This window comes from Epinephelus lanceolatus, chromosome 5, assembly GCF_041903045.1.
Source record: "Epinephelus lanceolatus isolate andai-2023 chromosome 5, ASM4190304v1, whole genome shotgun sequence".
NCBI lineage: Eukaryota > Metazoa > Chordata > Actinopteri > Perciformes > Serranidae > Epinephelus > Epinephelus lanceolatus.
In genome coordinates, this window is record NC_135738.1 from 27895134 (window position 1) to 27914939 (window position 19806).

The 19806-nt window shown below is 41.6% G+C and overlaps 1 protein-coding gene, 1 long non-coding RNA gene and 1 other non-coding gene across 4 annotated transcripts; all 3 read left to right on the forward strand.

Annotated features, from left to right (window-relative positions):
* The first annotated feature begins 209 nt into the window (after positions 1 to 209).
* trnar-ucg (transfer RNA arginine (anticodon UCG)) lies at positions 210 to 282 on the forward strand. The gene has a single exon. It is a non-coding gene; the product is annotated as a tRNA-Arg (tRNA).
* Positions 283 to 447: 165 nt separating this feature from the next.
* Positions 448 to 3676, forward strand: LOC117262668 (Golgi apparatus membrane protein TVP23 homolog A-like). Of its 2 annotated transcripts, none has more exons than XM_033635740.2 (7): positions 448 to 541; positions 686 to 768; positions 1071 to 1215; positions 1296 to 1385; positions 2942 to 3070; positions 3174 to 3302; positions 3406 to 3676. In XM_033635740.2, the coding sequence occupies exons 2-7, from the start codon at positions 689 to 691 to the stop codon at positions 3430 to 3432; spliced, it is 600 nt and encodes a 199-aa protein (XP_033491631.1). In that variant the 5' UTR covers positions 448 to 541; positions 686 to 688; the 3' UTR covers positions 3433 to 3676. The 2 variants fall into 2 exon arrangements, with proteins under 2 accessions (XP_033491631.1, XP_033491632.1); XM_033635741.2 differs by having other exon boundaries at positions 506 to 585.
* A 2413-nt stretch (positions 3677 to 6089) lies between these two features.
* On the forward strand, positions 6090 to 16253 carry LOC117262802 (uncharacterized). The gene is made up of 4 exons (XR_004502129.2): positions 6090 to 6239; positions 7694 to 7886; positions 9769 to 10083; positions 15747 to 16253. It is a non-coding gene; the product is annotated as an uncharacterized LOC117262802 (long non-coding RNA).
* Positions 16254 to 19806: the final 3553 nt, after the last annotated feature.

Here is a 19806-nt window from a genome sequence, read left to right on the forward strand (position 1 = left end):
GACCCCAGGCGGTCTGGATGACTGCGTCCGGTTTGTCCCAATACAAACAAACGACGGAATGAATACCACGGTGGACTCGCTACGGCTTTGTAGAAAAGGCAGAAGTGACTTACTCATAACTCTTGAAACAAAATAGCCCTCACATAATCAATATACAGCCATTTTGTGATATCATAAAATACGATAATGCACTTTCGATGTCACGTCTTGGCCGCGTGGCCTAATGGATAAGGCGTCTGACTTCGGATCAGAAGATTGCAGGTTCGAGTCCTGCCGCGGTCGCTCTTTTGATTGACCATGGTCTGCTGCATTATTTCCTTCATTAAGCAAACATGTAGTTAAATCATGCACATGTAACTCACCTCACTGCAACGCGAAAAAAAAGCATTTTTGTAGTTGTAAATTGGGGAATAAAATTTAACGTTACCTTTAAATAATTTTAATCTCAGCTCTCTGATGAGGATGTGACCGAGTCGGGCTTATTTCACTGCAACACCTGGCTTATTCCAGCCCTATAATACAGCTACGCTTTCATCAAACGGTATCTCGCTTTGCTTTACACATATGCCACCATGAAACCAATGGGTATTCTCTGTCTGTCTGTAAATGTCTTGTGTTTGTCTGTATAGTATCAGCTAGGATGGTAGTGATGATTTAATGCTGCTGTTTTGTCGTTGCATGTCAGACGATGGCGGATGACACAGAGGATGTTGAGCTGGACTTTGCAGCTGACGAGCAGGAGAGGGCGCGGAGAAGCGCTGTCATTAGGTGCACTGCAGGAAATGTTTGTTATGATGTAAACTCATTTGTCCTGCACTGATTATTTTTCTTTAATTATTATAAAATCAATAGGGAAATAGGCTGTTTGGGAGACTGTTTACAGCTTGTTATAATTAGTGTCATTGAAATCACATGAAAACAAATGTCAACAATTTAATTGGACATGTTTTCCAGTCAGCCTATAGCCTATGCAAAATGATTTTAAGATTTGTTGTACAACAACTTTGTCTCTTGCTTTAATTTAATGGTGCATTTTCCTACCCTCTATAATGCCGTGCCTTTGATTTCAGACACCCTCTTGCCTCCTTTTTCCACCTGTTCTTCCGGGTGGTTGCCATTGTCGCCTATTTGCTCTGTGACTGGATCAGCGAGAACTTTGCATCGTGTTTTGTCCTGATCATCACTCTGCTCTCCTTTGACTTCTGGTCTGTCAAGGTGAGAGGTCAACTAGGTCAGCTGCTAATACCTTCTACTTTGCCTCTCTTTTGATTACTTACATTTGTGCTGTGTTTCAGAATGTGACTGGCAGGCTGTTGGTGGGCCTGCGCTGGTGGAATCAGATCGATGAGGATGGAAAGAGCCTCTGGGTGTTCGAGGCCAAAAAAGTAAGACATTGGGAGCCATTTTGAGTGTGGAGGAGTATTAGGGGGTGTTAAACATTGAGGTATTGCTGTGTGTGCAGAGATGTGGACTCAGGTTACATGACTTAGACTCGAGTCAGACTTGAGTCACAAATCTGATTACTTTAGACTCAATTTAACACAATCAAAAAAGACTAACAGCATGACTTGGACTGAAATACCATTGACTCATGACTTAAGTTGGACTTGCTTGAGTTTTCAAGAAGTGTCTTCAATTCAGAACTAAGGAAGCCTCTTGGATGAGAGGCGAAACGTCTTCAAGAAACTCAAGCAAGTCCAGTTGCCTACAATACAGCACTTATGATTACCATGACCTGGATGACTGAGAAGGTTCACCAACATGCAATTAATTTCCCTTCATTTCCTGAATCAACTAACAATAACGTGACTCATTCCCAGCAAGTCGACACTCAATTCCCCAAATCCACTTTGTTTGAACCAAGCCAAAAGCAACTAATCAAGTTTAAGGAGAGAACCATGAAGAACTAATGTTATGTTACTGAACACCAGTTGGACAAAATGATACAAAAGACAAATTGCAGTGTGCAAAACAGTCAGGTCGAAAATTATAAACAGAATTATAAACAGAGACGCATCAACTTCCAATTTTGTTCGACATTTTAAGTTGCACAAAGAACTGGGAAAAGGTTAATATTAACATAGTAGAGTGCCCCAGATGTTTTTCTGGAGGCCAGCATGAAAGTTAGCATTGCCCTGGTTTTGTCGTAAAAAAGCCAATGGGATTTATCCATTGGATTTAGGATTATTGCATAAAATAAGCTCTGTGGCAAACAAAGAATCATAGCTCAGGGAAATAATCCCCACAAATGAACACCATTTTCCCGATTATTGAAGCCCACTAGAAATCGCCAGAGGTAAAAAGCTAACGTTAGGCTAAATGAACTATACTTCGCATGACCTAACATCACCACCATAACAAGACGGTAAAGATGTGTTCGGCGCATGATGACATTCTGTAGTCTCATTTACCCACTTGTTAGCAACCACTTTTTTTAAGACACATAGAAGCTTCAAAGTTCATGAGTGGGCTATTTTATGTTGTAGGACAAAGCATAAAAGGCTCTTAAGCTTGTGTTGACCACAGACCTTATTTCGGGCATCCAACCAAAAACCCATTCAAAAAACCCATTGACTTTGAGACAAGGGAACCATAATCAAGAAGAGTAAAATGCTAACTCATTTCTGGGCACTCTGTCAGCAAGCTAATGTTGGTGCTATGAGCTAAATATGGTAGGCTACTGTTTAATCGTGCAGTATTTAAGTGCAATGTCAGTGTGATTTTTTCAGGATCAAGATCAGTCGCACTTGTTTTAACAAAAAAAAAAAAAAAAAATCAAAAAACATTTGTGATTCTTGTGCATTTAAAATGGCATCTTGGTGAAGAGTGCTTTATGACTTGTTTAGGACTCGAAACTCAAAGTTTAGGAGACTTGAGACTTGCTTGTGATTGGCAGAACAATGACTTTGTCTCTCCTCTGTCCTCTGCTATGTGTGCGCAGGCCTCACGGGGCAATAACATTGGGACAGAGGCAGAGGCGAGAATATTTTGGCTGGGTCTCATCATCTGTCCTCTCATATGGACATTCTTCTTCTTCACCTCCCTCTTCTCCCTGAAGATTAAATGGCTGGTGAGACACATGTTGCTGGTGTGCATGCTCTATGTGTATATATGCCACAGAGGCACATAACATAATGTCCCTCTTAAATGCATTATCTGTCTGTCTTCCCCAGTCACTTGTTGTAGCTAGCATTTCCCTCCAAGTGGCTAATCTCTATGGTTACCTCCGCTGCAAGGCAGTGGGTGAGGAAGGCCAGCCTTCAGACACCCGCTCTTTCACGGGACAGCACCTCCTGCAGCGTGTGAGTGACTGACTGCAGCGTGTAGCATGTACAGATGTCCTGTTAACTTCTCAGCGTTCATTAAAATTGAACATAAACTCACTAATAATTTATCCTCTTGCAGCCAGACATCATCTTTGGAATACTATGAAGATTACCTCCTCCTGCACAGCCACTCTGCTGTGCATGTGTGTGTGTCTTTGTGTGTGTGTGTGTGAGCGAGAGAGAGAAAGAAAGAGGGAGATAGATGAGGGCTGCCTCCTCTCTAAAGTTCCCACAAACTGCATCTACTTGAATGGCTGTGTGCCTTGTGCATGCCTTATGCTGCTGACTGTTCACTTCACATGTTGCCCATGGATCAGTCTGGCTACTATGTCAATAAAATTAAGTGCATTTTACATTTTTCCTACTCTATTTTTTTTAACACCACATATCTGCAAATTCATTGAAAGAAGCACCTAGTTTTTAAGCCAGATTTCTACATTGTGATATTCTTGTTTTTTGTCTTGCTTTCAGTGAAAACACAGGGCTAAATTTGATGCAAGGGCCCCTAAACTAACATGAGCGCACATTACAAAAATAAGGGAGTATGAAGTGAAGTGATTAAATGGCACACCCTGTCTCCAATATTTGATTAAAACAGTTCAACTATACCTTCAAAAGTTTCAACTGGAAATGCTGATTGCACCTCAGATACTGTGTTAAGCGTTAATTATACGTGAACAAAGACATGGGCATTAAAGTTGGGCATGTAAGACAGTGTATGTGGTGTGTGTGTGTCAGTGCACCACATGATGCAGAAGAAAAGGAACTACACAAAAGAATGGGAATCATGCTAATCTTAAAAATCAAAATATATATATTATTCAAATATAATTTAAAATTCAACATTGCCAGTTAATTTTAAAAAGTTGTGGGATTATAAATCATTTGGTATGATTTTTTTCCTTCCATGTGTGTACTGCAGATTACAATCTAACTCAAATGTATTTTTCCTTCTCCAAACATAATCTGTGGGGGAAATTGGATATTTTACACTGAGCTAGTCCAACACTAATAGGCTACCTCCAGAAATATTTCTGCTCAGTGGTCAAACCATTCATTTTGAGAATAAATGTTAGATAAGGTGCAGCCTATCCCTAAACTGGAGCACAGGGGAAGTTTCAAAAAGCATTAGAGCATACATGATTAAATCAGCTCTGTTTGGCCAATTGAAATTAAATATTTTGAGTAAGGCAGTCTTGTGTCTCACATTCTGCCATTTTCTTGCTGTAAAACATGGCTGAAATAAAATGTGAATGATTTTCATGTATTTTCATTTGGTTCCAGTGTAGTTGTCAGACATTAAAAGCGCTCCTGATCGTACAGATTTGGAGGGAACTGTTGCCGTGGCCCCTGAGCTCTCCAGCCATCTCCTGCCAAACGGCTCACACCTCAAAGATCTTTTACAGCTGCAGAACGCTCACACTTTACTCCAGCCTGCAAAACCCATGAGCAGCACATGGGTCATAATGGGAAATTATTTTCTTGAGTTCCCTTGTCTAAACGTATAGCCTACTGGTATGCTATGTCATGGAGATGAAATAAAATATGAACCCACAGGTAGCACTGTTTCCCTGCCTGTGGTCACCAGATTTTTTATTGTGCAGGTTTGAGCCTCAGTTGCAGTGCTACCTCTCTCATTTTAACTGTGTTGCCTGTGTAACATGGCATTGGAGCAACATTAGGACTAATCCAGAGATATGTGGGATTGGTTTTCTGAGAAGAAGTTTTAAATGAGTGTATGAGCCTAACTAACAAGAGGAAGAACTGCAGAAGCATCTAAAGTGGAGCTGGACTCTCACGGCTGAAAGAAGACCTTTGGAGGTTTGACAAACCATTTGATTGGGTTTGGGGGTTTTAAATAGACTATAGTGGCCTGAAATAATAATATATGATGATATACAGACATAGGCGTAGTACAGTGGATGCAAGGGGCATGTCCGCCTTAATATTTAGACCTTTTACTTTTGTCCCTGCTAATAAAACAAGGGAGTAGCAGAGGACTTTTACTTTGAATTAAAGACATTTGCACCATAAATTAAAGCAGAAAATGAACAAATTGGTGCGTAAACATTCGCCACAACAAAGGAAAGTGTTTGACGCTCAAAATCGTCTGGCGGAGGATCCCCAAAACCCCCATTTCATTTGTTTCCCTTCCTAATCTTAACACAAAACCTACACCTTTGTATAGTACTAAGCATATCTAATATTAAGAAATATTTTTACTCTATACTAATGAAGATGGGGACATTTTCAAAAGCACCAAAAACAGCTAGACTGCTAAATGGACCTTGAGGTGATGCTGTTTTGTCATCTGCTGTTTCCAAGGTCAAAGGTGAACTTTTAATCTCAATTTTGAAGCCAACATGGATGAAAATTCCTTAAAGTAGGATACTCAAAAAAAGGAAAATTTGAATGTGTCCAATTTTCATGATAACTCCATATGACCAAAAGCTTCAGAAAAGTTGGTAAATGGATTATTAAAAAAATGTTTGTCTTATGAATATTCAGTTAGTTAGATAAACTAGTATATCATTAGTATTTGTGAGCTTTTAGTGGAAGTAGTGATGGTGCTGGTGGCGAAGAAATGAACAAACAAAAAAAGCAAGACAAACTGTCAGGAGTGAGACGTCCTGTTGAACTTGAACACTCTTTGGTGCCGGCGGCCTCTGTGATTGGTCAGCGCGCCGCCTGGTCCTGGCATGACGTCAGTGCGGGAGCGAGTAGAGGAAGCGCGCAGGCTGGAGGAGAGGCAGAAGCTGGAGGACTGAGGATGAAAGTGGACTCACCTGAGAGCTGCGGACTCTTCACAAGGGCCCCGATAGAAACGCGGAAAAAAAAATCCATCTGGAAAATTCGTTACGAGCTAAAGTTGCGGACATTTCTCTCCCAGACTCTGCTTTGCTTCTGACACAGGTAAGAAACGCGTCTGGAAACACTCAGCATCTGCACGGTATACGGCTCTACATTTCTCCAGCTTTGAGTCTGTTCTCATGCCATGTCCATGTGTCTTATGCAGAGAATTTAGGCACATATCACATGCATGTCCAGCTTACCTTTTATTTATTTTCTTTAACGCAACATAACATTATTTAACCACCAGAAAACGCCCTTGCGTTTCATTTAAAACGAGGCTAGGTCCCCAAACAGACAAAAACCCCTTGTTCTTTAAAGTGCCAGAATATTACACCACGCTCCTCGGCCTATTATTATGATCAGTAACAAATGGCTTTCTGTAATAGCTCATGCGGATAATCCTTGTGATGTGAAATAGTCTAGTTTCAGCAGAAGTAGGCCAATCGCAACTCTCATTAAAAGTAGAGATTGGTTGCCCCCAGGAGCACTAAAGAGCCCAGAGCGAATTAAAGCATCTTAAAACCCAGCTCACTTCACACTCAGTTGATTTTTTCTTTTTTTGTAAAGAGAGTCAGCTGTTGATCTCGGAGCATCATTGAATCTGCTGCATCAAAGACACGTTTCTGTACCTACATTGTGCCAGGTTCATGGTCATGCCTTCAGGCCACACTGGCTGACTTATCATGAACAAAACAGGCTGAGAAATGTAGCTTCTTATATTAACTTGCATGTGCAGCTGCAGCCTTTAACTTCTACAGCATGTTTCTTTATGATTTTACAACAATAAGTGAGCTTATAAAATCCCACTTGTCATTTATTGTGAGTGTTAGGGTGCATTATTGTGTGAAATTAACTGGCTGGTTGTCTCAATGTTGCCTTAAAATGAAAAATAGAGAATAGCTCTGCAGAATACAGCCCAGTGCTGCAAATTAAATGCGGATATTATTGAATGCAACTTACACGTGAAATGTTTCAAACAAGTCATTTGCCAGCTTAAAATAGACTATTAAAGTCTCCCTGGAGTTTACAAGAATTAAAATGTGTCACTTTGTATATGAGACTAATATTAGGTCCGATTCCTTGCAGAAATATAGTCGCATGTTAATTGCAAGAAATGCAAATAAACAGGCTCCAACACGTGTATTTATACAGGCTCTAAATCTAAAATAATGTTTTTTATTTCTTACAAAAGCCAACAATAATCATGTAATATTTTTGCAGGAGGGTTTCCCAATAAAACTATAATATAATATAAAAAATGTAAAGTAGAATTAGGTCACTAACTGAGCAGGCCTTCAACCAGACACCTTATATATCACGACAGGGATATTTGACGCTTCTAACATGAACAATATGTGTTGGCCTAAATATTAAAAATATACAAATCTAACCCATCTGTAATCATTTCCTGCCAGGCTGCTGTTATTCTCAGTGGCACGCAATTTTAAATAATAGCATAGATGTGTTTTTAAATATTAAGGGCCTACTCATGCATCTTCATCCTCCCTCCATAGATCACGTCAGCGTCACGTCGGGCTCCAGCACGACACTGTGAGAGGGGGGTCTGTTTCTGTCTTTGGTTATCTAGCTGTATGAGTGTTAAATACCTGTCATAAAGCTAGATAACCGAAAGTAGAAATGACTTCCGTGACGTTGTGTGCACTCCCGACACACAGAGGGGGGCTCATCAGGCTTTAAAGTCAGAAGGTAAGAATAGTTTTGGTGTGGAAAAATGTGCGTGCAAATAATGTCATGTGCAATATATATATATATATATATATATATAGATAGATAGATAGATAGATATAGATATAGATGTTAGACATTTAATAGTTTGCAGAGCCTTTAAAATATGAATCTATTAATGGTGTGTGTCACGTGTTACCCTCATGTGATCATAGGGAAAACCGAAATGCCTTTGAGACAATATATGTTGAGATAAAGTGCAAAATGTTGCAGTTTGATGAGGTGTTTTTAATGTTTACCTCAGATTACTTTTAGGATTCACTATGTATGACTTGATTAAGGGCCCTCAGTTAATACCTGGCCCTGTTTTAAGGTTGCTGTTCATTCACGTCCTCTTCAACATGAATGTTAAACAGGTTGCTGTACTGTCTTAGTATCTGTATCGCACAGACTAAAACAAGAGCCCCCAAACTTTCTCTAAAGGCCGCCAAATAGATGTGACTTGAGATTTTGTGACATGATCTGAGACGAATTTTGTTTTATTGTGTGAAAAATTCAGATAATATATGCAGGGATGTAATGTTATGTCACAATAGGGCTTTTTCCACATCAGACATTTTGGCTTGTGACAGTAGGAAAAGCACAGGTGTTACTCAAAACATTAACAATGGTTCTCCTGTAGGACAGTGAGGCTGAAACTGAAGCAGCTAAATGGAATTCAGCCATCATTCGTTTTATTATCTACACCTGTGCTTTCCCTACTATGACATGCCAAAGCGTCCTCTGTGAAAAGGGCCTATCACACCTTAAAGTGTTTAATGTGATCGCTCCTGCTCGCCTGCAGTAAGTGAAAGCAAAGCTGAAGTCCTCCAGGATTCCTCTCCCTAGAGGTTCCTGCTTTGGGGACACACTGGTGTGTTGCCCTGCCATCTCTAGTCAATGCTCGTATTTACCCAGAGCAGATCCTCTTGGTTTATCTTTTGCATCTCACAGGATACAGTTTAATTCATGCATTTTACTTTAGTGTTTTCGTGTATCATATATTTAGGTTTCACCTGAGCGACTCTGTTTATGAAAGGAAGAAAGGGGAAGCTACAGCTTTGTCCCGGCTCTAATGTCTCCTGGACTGCTAATAATGCAGTTGAGTGGTGTAGCACCCTACACACACACAGGGTTTTTTAAAAAAAACACTTGGCGTCCGCATTTAAAGCTGTAGCTAATCTTGGAGCCTTTGGGATATATTGTGTCCTGCCTCAATGAGAAGGCCAAGGCCATCCTGTAGACAGGAGCTGAACTTTTTAACTTGGTACTTCAGCGCTGTGCAGTGTGTATGCTCGGCGCGGAGAATGCCACTAAAGCCTAAAGAGCACCCAAAGTGAGATGAGTTTTCATTCACTCTGTTAACTACCTATTGCAGTAGAGCTCGCTGTCAAACCGGGCTAATTGCTTCGTTTCACAGCGAGATATTGGATATGTGAAAAGGCCGTGGTCCAGGTCTTTTGCTGAGCTCGGCCTGTTATAGGTAGCGTGTCAGCATGGCGCGCCTCCTTAATGAATGGGGGTAAAAACACTTGAGGCTTTATTTATGGGATGGTCCGAGGCATTCTTGTTTCAACCTGTGTACGTGTGTAATGCAAATGCTTCTTTTGGTGCTTTCATTGTGGCAAAAATACACACTCATGCACACAAAAACACACAACAAGGGGACTGCGGTTTGAATGAGCGACGCTGGCGAGAGACTTAAGGTTTACCTTATAGCCACAACTCAATGCGCTCAATGTAAAGTGATGCGGTTTAAAGACAGAAACTGAGGCAATTGTTTAGTTAAAAAGCTGTGTTTGGCTACACTGATAGCTAAAAGTGTAAAATGTGCTTTTCTCTTTTCCATCTGCTCTTGTTTCAGGCTTCCGATTAGCAACGTTGAATGATCGGGGATTCCTGAAAAGAGGGTCGAACCATCGTTAAAAGAAAACGAGGAGAGAGGAGGAAAAAAACGGTCGGTCCGGAATTGCCGCCCCCTCCTCTCCCATCCCCCCACTCCTCACCCTTTTTTACCCAGGAGCCTCTAATGCCATCTGCACTGCCAACGGGGGACACTTTGCCCGTGCCAGGAGGCGGACAAAGACCCCGCCGGATCCCTGGAGTATGGGCGCGCTCAGAGGAGCCATCTTGGGAGATGTTGCCGCGACACCTAAAATGGCTGGGGCTGGCACACGAGGTGAGCTGCATCATGGTTTTCTGCTGGGTACCAGTGGTGATGGTGGCTGGCAAGGAGGGTGGGGGAGTGAGTGTGTGTATGTGTGTGTGTGTGTGTGAGTGATTGTACGATGGGGGATGGGGGCAGCAGGAAAGACGAGGGAAAGAAGAAGAGTTTCCCATTTCCTCCACAGTCACACATGGCCTCTCCCTTTTCTCTTCTATCTTCTGCTCCTGCTAATTAGCAGTTAAGGGGTGATGTGGGGGGGGGTGGTGGGTGAGGAAGGGTGGAGGTGGTGGTGGTTGGTTGGTTGGTGGGAGGAGGGGGGGGGCTGGGTAGCAAACAAAATTAATGAGCTGGCACTGGTTGAAGGAAACCTGCCATCCTCTCTTGTCATGGTGCTTCTTTACTCCCCGATGCACACCAGGCAGCGGCGTTCGTCGTGTTTCCACCTGACAAACCTCGTAGATGAATTCATGCAAAGCTGCTTTTATTATGAGATTCACATTATGATATTTGGTACAGTATCTTAACTATCTTAATGTGCTGAACCCCTCAGGTGAAATCCGTTGAGGAAGGGATACTCGGATAATTCCTATTTGGGGAATTGCGTTATTGTTTTTCAAAGTAGAACGATTATGATCTTAGATTTAATTTACTATATGAACAAAGGTACTTTGGCTCACAAAGCAGTTCTTTATCTGTAATAAAATCAGCACTGAATATTAGCGGTGTATTATATTTATATAATGGTGTTCATCAGAACATTTGAAGGGCAACTTTTTCGAAACACTTCAAAGAATGATTACATGTTGGATCTCACACCTCAATCCTAAACGTTTGATAACGATTACAACTCATATACAGTTTCTATATCCTCTCAGTATAAATGCAGTGTAACTCTGCTGCTACAGTGCTGCACACATGGTTAAGAACTTTATTTGACACTCACAGACTAAAAATGTCAAACGTCACTGACGTAAAAATGTCACATTCATCCAAAACATGTCAGGAGTAAATATCACCCACCGCCAAATATCAAAGCTCCACATCTTTACCACTTCCCTCCCTGTAGCCTCGCTCTCACACACACACACAGATCCTGCATACACTCCTTATCATGGCGTAGAGCTGCTCTGTAACCCTGATGGCTCTGGCAGCAACCTGAAGCAGAAAAGAGAGACACGTGAGCATGTGTGTCCAGGGCCAACATGTGCAGCTGCAGTGCTTGTGTGTTAATGAACAGCGCCGTGCGTTTTCACATTATCATTCAGCCCCGCTCTCTCACTCTCTCCCCTCTCAATAGCTATTTAGTCCCCCCCCACACACACACACACACGCACCACCCCCAACACCCCCCCTCAGCCCTCCGTAAAGGCCTGCTTTCCCACCATTGTGGGAGCTGGTGCTGCGGCGGGCCTGGGCTGGGGGGCAGGGTGGGAAAGACCCTCCAGACTAGACATGAGCAGATGCCTGAGACATTAGACTGTCGTGTGGATCACCGGGGTCGGGCGAGCCGCTCAGTTTTAATGTGTGAGCAAGTGTATGTGTGTTTGATATGTGTGTGATGGGGGGTGGTAGTCCGGGCCCTGGAGTGCCACCTGACTGTTCATTAGTCTATTCAGCCTCCTCTGCATGTCTGAAAGGCATGGAGATGCTGTTTTGAGAAGGATTTCACTGGCATTAGAGATGCATTCATACATGATATGCATATAGAAGCTCAGTCCTGCGCCCTGTCTCACAGGAGATCAGGGGGTTGCCATTAGCTTGTATCAAAGGCATAATGCAATGATGTCTCAACACCACAAAGATGCGTTTTCCACATTATTTTGCATTGAGAATCTGATTTTATTCTATGCGTTGTGCCTGTCGTCAGCCATGCGCCCCTTTGTCTTTGCTCAATTTACCAGCTGGATGCGATTTGTCCTTCATGCAAATAGAATATTTATACGGCTCTCAGGTGGTAAAACAGACAGACATCGTGAAAATCTCACAAGACAGTTGGCGGCGCGGCGTATCACCGAGAATGACTCAGCTAAGGCGATGGGTGTGCCTAACAAGCTGAGTGATGTAACCCACGGATAATGGTTATTAATGAGCCTCACACTGTACATGTGCCTCCACAAAATATGTAAGGCATGCGCAGCCCACATGTCAAAAGATTATTTCCTCTCTTTATTCATATAAAAGACTCAGAGCTGTCTTTATAATTGCATTTGCACTGCTCATCTGTGATATACGGCACATTGCTTCGGGCAGATTTGACAGAAGGGAGAAAGCAAGGTGAAGGCGAGAAATTAATCTTGGAGATACTGTAGCTTGCTCCATGCTACGTCTCTGTTCCAGATCTCAATGGTGCGTTAGGGAAAACAGAGGAGCAGAGGTGGGGGGTGGAAATGATGTGGCTTTGGTTGGAGTCAAACCAAAGATTGGTTTATGGAGAAAGGGTTAAAGACAGTGGTGATTAATGTATACGCGCATGTAAAAGAGGCAGGTGGAGCACATGGGCAGCCACGTTTGAGCCACCGGTGATGCATTTGCTGATGAAGTTAGCTTGTGTTAGCTTGTGCTGTGCCATGCTAAATTTGCAGCCTGCGAGGAGCTGGGCATGGAGGACTAGTGTGTGTGTGTGTGTGTGTGTGTGTGTGTGTTTGAGAAGAGTAAGGGGGGGAGGTCGATCTGCAACTGTATGCGATAGCTGCGGCAGTCGACAGAGACAGCGTGGTCAAAAAGAGGCGGTGACTGAAGCAAATTTGTCAGGAAAATGTGTTCGTCCTTACTATGTCTTGCAAGAAGAGCAATCACCATTTGTATTTGGAGGATGTTAAAATGAGTGACACGCACACAGAATATTTATTCATCTAATGATTACGGTCTGTAATTGTGACTAATTGCAGCTTGGCATAACATGAAATGAGCATTAGGGAGTGAACTCAGAATTAAATAAACACTATCAAGGTGAACTTTAACAGTATGCGATGTCTTATAAACACTTTGGTGAAACCACTCAAGAGTCGTGATTTAATCTGCTCCAAAACAAACGACTTTTCAATCAAGATTGTCCGAATCCAGAGCGGCTGAACAGCGAGGTCAGCGGCTTTGACACCGTGTCAGGAGGATTTAGGATGTTGAACGTGCCTGACTCTTCCTCCGCGCACTGTGGACTTAAACATTCATTCTTCAGTTCCTCATACATAACCTAAAAAACTGACAGGGAAATGTATCTCCCCTCCAGAAAATGACAGAATATAGATGATTACCTTCCCTTTCTTTCTTCTCTCTTTCCTCTGTTATTCATTATTAACCATGTATTGCTTTTGCTATGTGGGATTTTCAGCGCAAGGAAATTATAATGTGTGACATGATGAAGTGACAGAAGCCGGCGCCCACTTCCAATTCTGTGTGGGTGAAGCAGCGTAGCCATAGTAGCGATAAAATGTTAATACCATATAGCTCCTGGGTTACCTCTTCGGATTCTCCTCACTGTGTGTGGACACTATTAATGTTTTAACGGCTCTACTGTGATATATAAAGCCCGGCTCAGGGGCCGCCCATAGTCTTGGATGAGGTCCAATGTGGGTCAAGCGAGGCTCATCTGGGGTTTTTTAATGCAACTTTGGCCGAGACTAATCTAGCACAAAGCCTGACATTAAGTATCTTAGAGGAAGATGGAGAGAAGTTTCTACATCCCAGGCTTTTCAGATTACGTCTGTTGGCTGCGGCGTCCCTGAGTAGGGGTCCTGTATGCTCCAATGAAAGTAGCGGAGAATTAGGTGACTGAGCCTTTAATACAGCGGCCCTTTGTAATCATATCAGGAGATGAGGCTCTAGGGTGAGGAGAATTAGGGGGAATCCTTGGTGTGACCTCATTTTTACATGTTTTTACTCTCCTGGTGGGGTAAAAGAGGAAAAAAATTGAGAGCATATTCATCCTTGTGTCACTTTACTAGCATCATATGACTCCATCACTCTGTCAGAAGTCAAGTTCAAGTTCATGTGCGCAGCCCGCTCCGTCTGCGGCCAGTCGGGGAGTTAGGAGAGCCTGTGGCCACCCCGGAGTACAGGAGGAGGAGGGTGGATGGATGGGGGGTACATAGCCTTTGACCTCTGTTAGGGTTGCTATGGGAAAGAGGCCGGCCGGCTCAGTAATGTACGACTGAAAAGGCCGAACTGTCAGAGCTGTCCAGCAGACGTCAACCCCCCACCACACACATACATACACACACACTGACTCGAACCCATTCACACATACTCACAGATGGCACGGGCCAGCTTGGGAATGTTAGCAGCGAGAGAACGCTTTATGTTCATCAGACACCATTATAATTCATCCAGCCATTAGAGTTACACATTACCAGTCTGCACCTCTTCCTCTGTGCAGACCCACTATTGTGTCGGACCACTTCTGTCTCATTTTTCAGCCTCATCCTACACATCTTAACACCCATTGTGTGTGTCTGCTGTGGACTTATGGGGCTTAAAAGACACCAAATATACCATCAGTGTGGTGAAACAACACTTGTCACGAAATGAAAGAACTTCTTGCATTGCAAAGAAGGAGCTTTGTCTCCTTCCTGAAGTCCTATAAATAAAATCAGTCACAAAAAAGCTTTTCCAACTGAAGCATCACTCAACCAGAATCCATCCTCTGTGGCCCACACCTCCATTCTTGTGTTATCCATCTGTCTGGATAAACTAGCCCTACATCTTTAGAGATGTTAGATAGAATAATCTGCGGCATCAGTCGAACATATATTTCTGTCTGCTCATTTTAAAAAATTGTCAGTGCTGGATGTTTAAGTGGCTGCGTGTCAGAGAGGGCATGCAAATCCACTGATTGTAAGACGTGCATGTTTCCAATGCCCCCTCGGTAAATGTGCGCAAGTGTGTCCTCATTTAAGGTTGCATTCATTCAGGGGAGGGGTCTCTGGAATAAAAGAGCGCGTATTTGCATACGCTGCATGCTGTCTGCAGAGAGGGAGCAGTCAAAAAAAGATATCAGAGGTGGACAAAGAGAACGAGGACAAATCCTTCATTGTGGGGTTGGTGGGAGAAAAGGCTCGTCTGAATTGGGGAGTGGGTGAAAATTGACAGAGAAAGAGTTCGGGCTGGTTCCCTGTGGGGATAAAAGCCTTAAGATCCCTCCATGCATACAGCCTGAAAATGGGAGAGAAGAACGACATGCAGAGCGCAGGGGCCTATTTTTACAGGGCATGAAAAGGAAGTTTGTTTTTCTGAAACACTGCCTACAATTTCTGATGCAGAAAAGTAAAAAATCGCGCCCGAAAACAAATTCAGTATTGTCAAAACATACTCGTCAGCGTTCTGAATAAGCAAAGAGCTTAGGTTTGCACAATCGTTATTGCCTTTTATACTTTTAACAGATCTCCATAGACTGGCTTTTATATGGCAGTACTTTTATGTGTTGCTTTACCCTGTGGCCCTTCGTTATGTTGTTGTTGTTTAATCTCTTTTATTACAAATGTTGCAAGCACTTTGGAAAATGCTTTACAAACAAATCTTTTAATTATAATTATGAATGTATATGACAAAACTAATTTACTTTTACCATCTTTCTTTCTTTCTTTTTGCCCAAAATGTGAAATATTACTCTCCATATGGGGGAGTTTATAGGACAAAGTTTTATTCTCATGCTAATCATTACCTCCACCGTTTATCCCCAGGATGGGACAGGACCTGCAAGTCTTTCTGCACTCTGGAGGAACCTGCTCGAGCACGAGGAGATCGTGAAACAAGCTCAACAAGATCATCAGAGACTCTCACCTCAACAGGAATTCAAGAGATTATCAGCCACCTAAACGAGAAGAGTCCCACTGTGTGTTAAAAGACTGTAGACACAGAAGAGACATTCTGCAAGCCTGAAATGTATCTATCAAAAACAAGTGCATTTTAAGACACTGTACAAGTGTGTATGATTCAACATGTTTACACAAATCTATTATTTATAAAATTGCAAATAAAAAGCCTTGACTTACGTCTCACTCAGTACATTATGTGCATTTTCTTCGCTAATGCATGTTTTAATTAATGAATTAATTATGAATTCATTGTTCTCATGTGTCTGAGCTGGAGTAGTAATTAAAAGGATATGAATGCATTACTGATAAAGCTGATTGTTTCAAGTTTGCTGCTCTCAATGACATCACTTTGAAATAAAAATAATGGAAATATCATTTCTGTGTTACAGCCTTATTATTCTTATCATAGTGTTTTATTTTGGTGATCAATTAGGCAGGGAAACATTAGATTATTACACACTAACATGAGAAATAATGTGTTTTGTCTTTAATAAAAAATAAAAAAAGAAATGAAAATAGGGAGTCAAGCCTGCAGGACCTTCCCTCTGTCTCCTTTCTTTTTTTAGATTCACATGGTAATGTGTGTGTGAGGATGGTGTGAGAAAGCGTGTGAGTGACCCCGCATTAAGTTTTAATTAGCAGGAGCAGACAGAGGGACGTGTGTTGAATCAGTGTGGGAAAGAAAAGTTCATCAGACACAAAACTCACAGGACAAAAAAAAAAAAAAAAATGACCCTGCCCGCTATTAAAATATATAATAAGCTTTTCTTCATTCCCCCTCATATTTTATTGATCAGGAAAATGTAAACGCCACATTTTTACGCATGTTGTGAATCACAATTTGCAGGGAAATTTTAAATAAAAGCGTAAAAAAGAGCGTGTCATGAAATCTGGATAAAAATAAACGAGTTGTTTACTTTAAATCCAAATCTGTCCCTGCTCACCAGGGCCCAGTTTGGATGATTAATCAGGTTTTGGGATTACAGGCCTTCCTGGTGTCAATCGGACCTCAATCAGTGTCCGACTGATCTGTGTCCGGAGTCAAACAACAGATGGACACGCGCAGGGTCAACAGGGGATTATTATTTCTGTCTCTCTGGGCGGCGTGGAAACAAGGAAAACACTTAAAATCAGACATGTTATCCATTAGTTAAAACTGAGACCAGAATTTAACCATTTAATCTCTTTGAAAAAATAAAATTGAATTTTATTAAGTTGCAAAGACAGAAAAATAATGTGACGGTTTTTCCCCATTTATTAGAGTTTTGGAAAAAGAAATGAAAATATATAGGCTACTGTCACTTCTGCAATACATAGACCTATATTATTTAAAATTAAGCTATAATTTAATTAAAAATAAAAACTAATAGGCTATAGCATTATCGTGGACATGCCATAACATTTATTTTAATGTTAAATCAGTAATGATATTTATTTTTACCCACTTTTGCATTTAAAATGAGCATGTGTAAAAGCACCATCACCTCCCTATATGTGAGAGAAATTAAGATTTTCTTTAAAAACAACTTTAATGATTACAGTAATCAGCGTCACAAGCACGAGAGTAGATGCACGCTGAAACGTAACTTAAAATAATCTAAAATAGCACATAAATTATGAGCTTAAGATAAAACAAAAATATGCACCAAACAGAAATATCAGCTATAAAGAGACAAAAATAGTCACAACAAAGTGAGGACACATGGGAGCTGCAACTATAACTGAGCTGAATAAGTGAACAGAGTAAACCCAGCGTGTTTCCACATCTGCTTGAATCCAAACTCATCCTCGTGTACTGCAGTGGAGATCTAAGTCATGGAGGGCCATGCGGGAGTCAGCATGTTTTCAATCCATCCACAAGCTACAACGGCTGATTTCGGTGATTAGTTCCCCCCCTCTGCATGACTGGAAACCAATTAGTGAAATCATCCTCTGTAGAGTGTGGATGAAACGAAAGCCCAGAGGTTTCAAATGATTTTGTGAAGAAAAAAAAAATGTTACACTGGTGTGATTTTCATCATTAAAAAAAATATGTCCTATTCTGTTGACTTTATGCTCTGCAAATGTTTTTCCTGTTTGTGTCTGTAAACAAATGTAAAGAGAGCTCCAGGGATGATCATGACAGCCTCAGTGTCCTGCGTGTCGCTAATTACTTGAATCGGCTATTTGGGTTCAATATTGCTTTTTGATGAGGGGCTTGCGAGGCGGGGACCTGTTGGTGAAGTCCCTACAGGTCAGCACAGGGGTCAGGGGTCATGATCTGGACAGTCCCCCAGAGGACATTAAACAGGCTGGAGAGATGCTGAGGTCAAGAGCCGTCTGAGCCGGAGCCAGAGGTCAAGGGCTGCTAATTAAGTGGCTATTTCCTGCTATTCCCCATTGACCACTGGACTCAGAGACAGACAGGGAAGAACCTGAGGAAGTCTATTTAAGAGAAGATAATAAAACCTGGTTACAAGAAAGAATAGTGACTTAAGAGGGGAAACAACAGCAGAGGAAAATAACAATAAAAGCCACTTTTAAAATATTATTTAGCTTCACATTTAGAAAGCAAAGTACAAACACATCTCTTGTGCATTTAACACCATGCAGACTTTCATACATGATGCAAATAAACATGTGGATGACTTTCAGTTCAGTAATCTCACATTAAAACCACTTTACACTACAGAAGCAGCAAGAGGGAGAAACAGAGAGGCAGGACCTCAGAGCTCAAGTTGAGGAATCCAAACATTTTGGAGGGAAAGTCTGCAGAGCCTGTTTATGCCTTTCCAGCCACTGAATGAGCCCATGTGTATGAACCTTTAGCATAAGAAAGGAGATGGGGCCTGTGAACTCCTCTGACACTGACCTTTCTCCCAGGATGTGAATAGTATCACTCAAGGGCTGCCCGGCAGCCTTTCAGTCAGACCTGAGCCATGCCCTCGCCTAAAACTCCTAATCAGGCTGATTTAATGTATCCTACAAGTCTTTCCTCAGCACCACCCACCCTACTGCTGCTTCAGAGGAGTCGCTGTGCAGCCATTTACCAGAGGCACACACAGTCTCTCCTCACAGCCCTGCCTCTGGGCCCCTGCACTTTGGGAAGTTAGAGGAGCTGGTTTGAAACAACAGGGGGCCCTTTCTCCTCCCCAAAGAGTCTGGGTCTCTTTATAATCAATTGGTTCCTCCCCTAAGGAGCTGATGCTTAATCCAAACTGCGTTGGGTTTCTCAAATATTGTTTAAGAATGGAAATGTGTAAATAGAAAACTGAATTTTTGCTGCCAGCTCACTGTGGAAGCAACAACCAAACATGAATTAGACATAGAAATATGAAGACAAATACACATATTTTTTTAAACATTTATTTTAAATGTAATAAGTAATTTTAAAGGCTCATATTTTAAGGGAAGTGATCATTATGGAATTATCTGGAGAAAGAAGTGTGTAGTGCTGAAAGGACAGCGCCAAGCAGGCCCAGAGACTGATCCAGGAACAGATGATTTACAAACACACTCATGTCAAAACGAAACCTCACGCAAAATCACCACAAAAGGCTACCTAGTGAGTGAATCAAGGTCTTAAAAATAAAAATTATATTCCTAATATAATCCTGCCAGTTTTAATGATCCTCTGTTTTTGGGGTTCAGCCTGTGTCATTTTAAGAAACTAAATAGGTGTATTTTATCAGAATATCTCCACGATACTCGTGCAAAAAGCTCTAGATGCAGCAAATTAATAAATCTGCAAATTGATAATTCATAAATTATTTTTTACCAAGGTGTCATTTAAGAATCAAATGTATTTCTGTTATTTTTTTGAAGGGGAAAAATGATTTAATTTAATGTTGTTTTTTTTAATGTATTATTTTTTCGTTGTAAGTGGTTGTTTCAGTTGCCTGGATATTAATTTACACCTACTCATTTACGCCTTTACATCAGCGTC

Excerpts from the sequence above, each read along its gene's own strand:
- LOC117262668 (XM_033635740.2), top strand. The coding sequence starts at position 689 with ATGGCGGATGACACAGAGGATGTTGAGCTGGACTTTGCAGCTGACGAG. Across the intron at positions 1,386-2,941 it reads GGGTGTTCGAGGCCAAAAAA|GCCTCACGGGGCAATAACAT; the intron begins GTAAGACATTGG and ends ATGTGTGCGCAG. Across the intron at positions 3,071-3,173 it reads CCCTGAAGATTAAATGGCTG|TCACTTGTTGTAGCTAGCAT; the intron begins GTGAGACACATG and ends TGTCTTCCCCAG.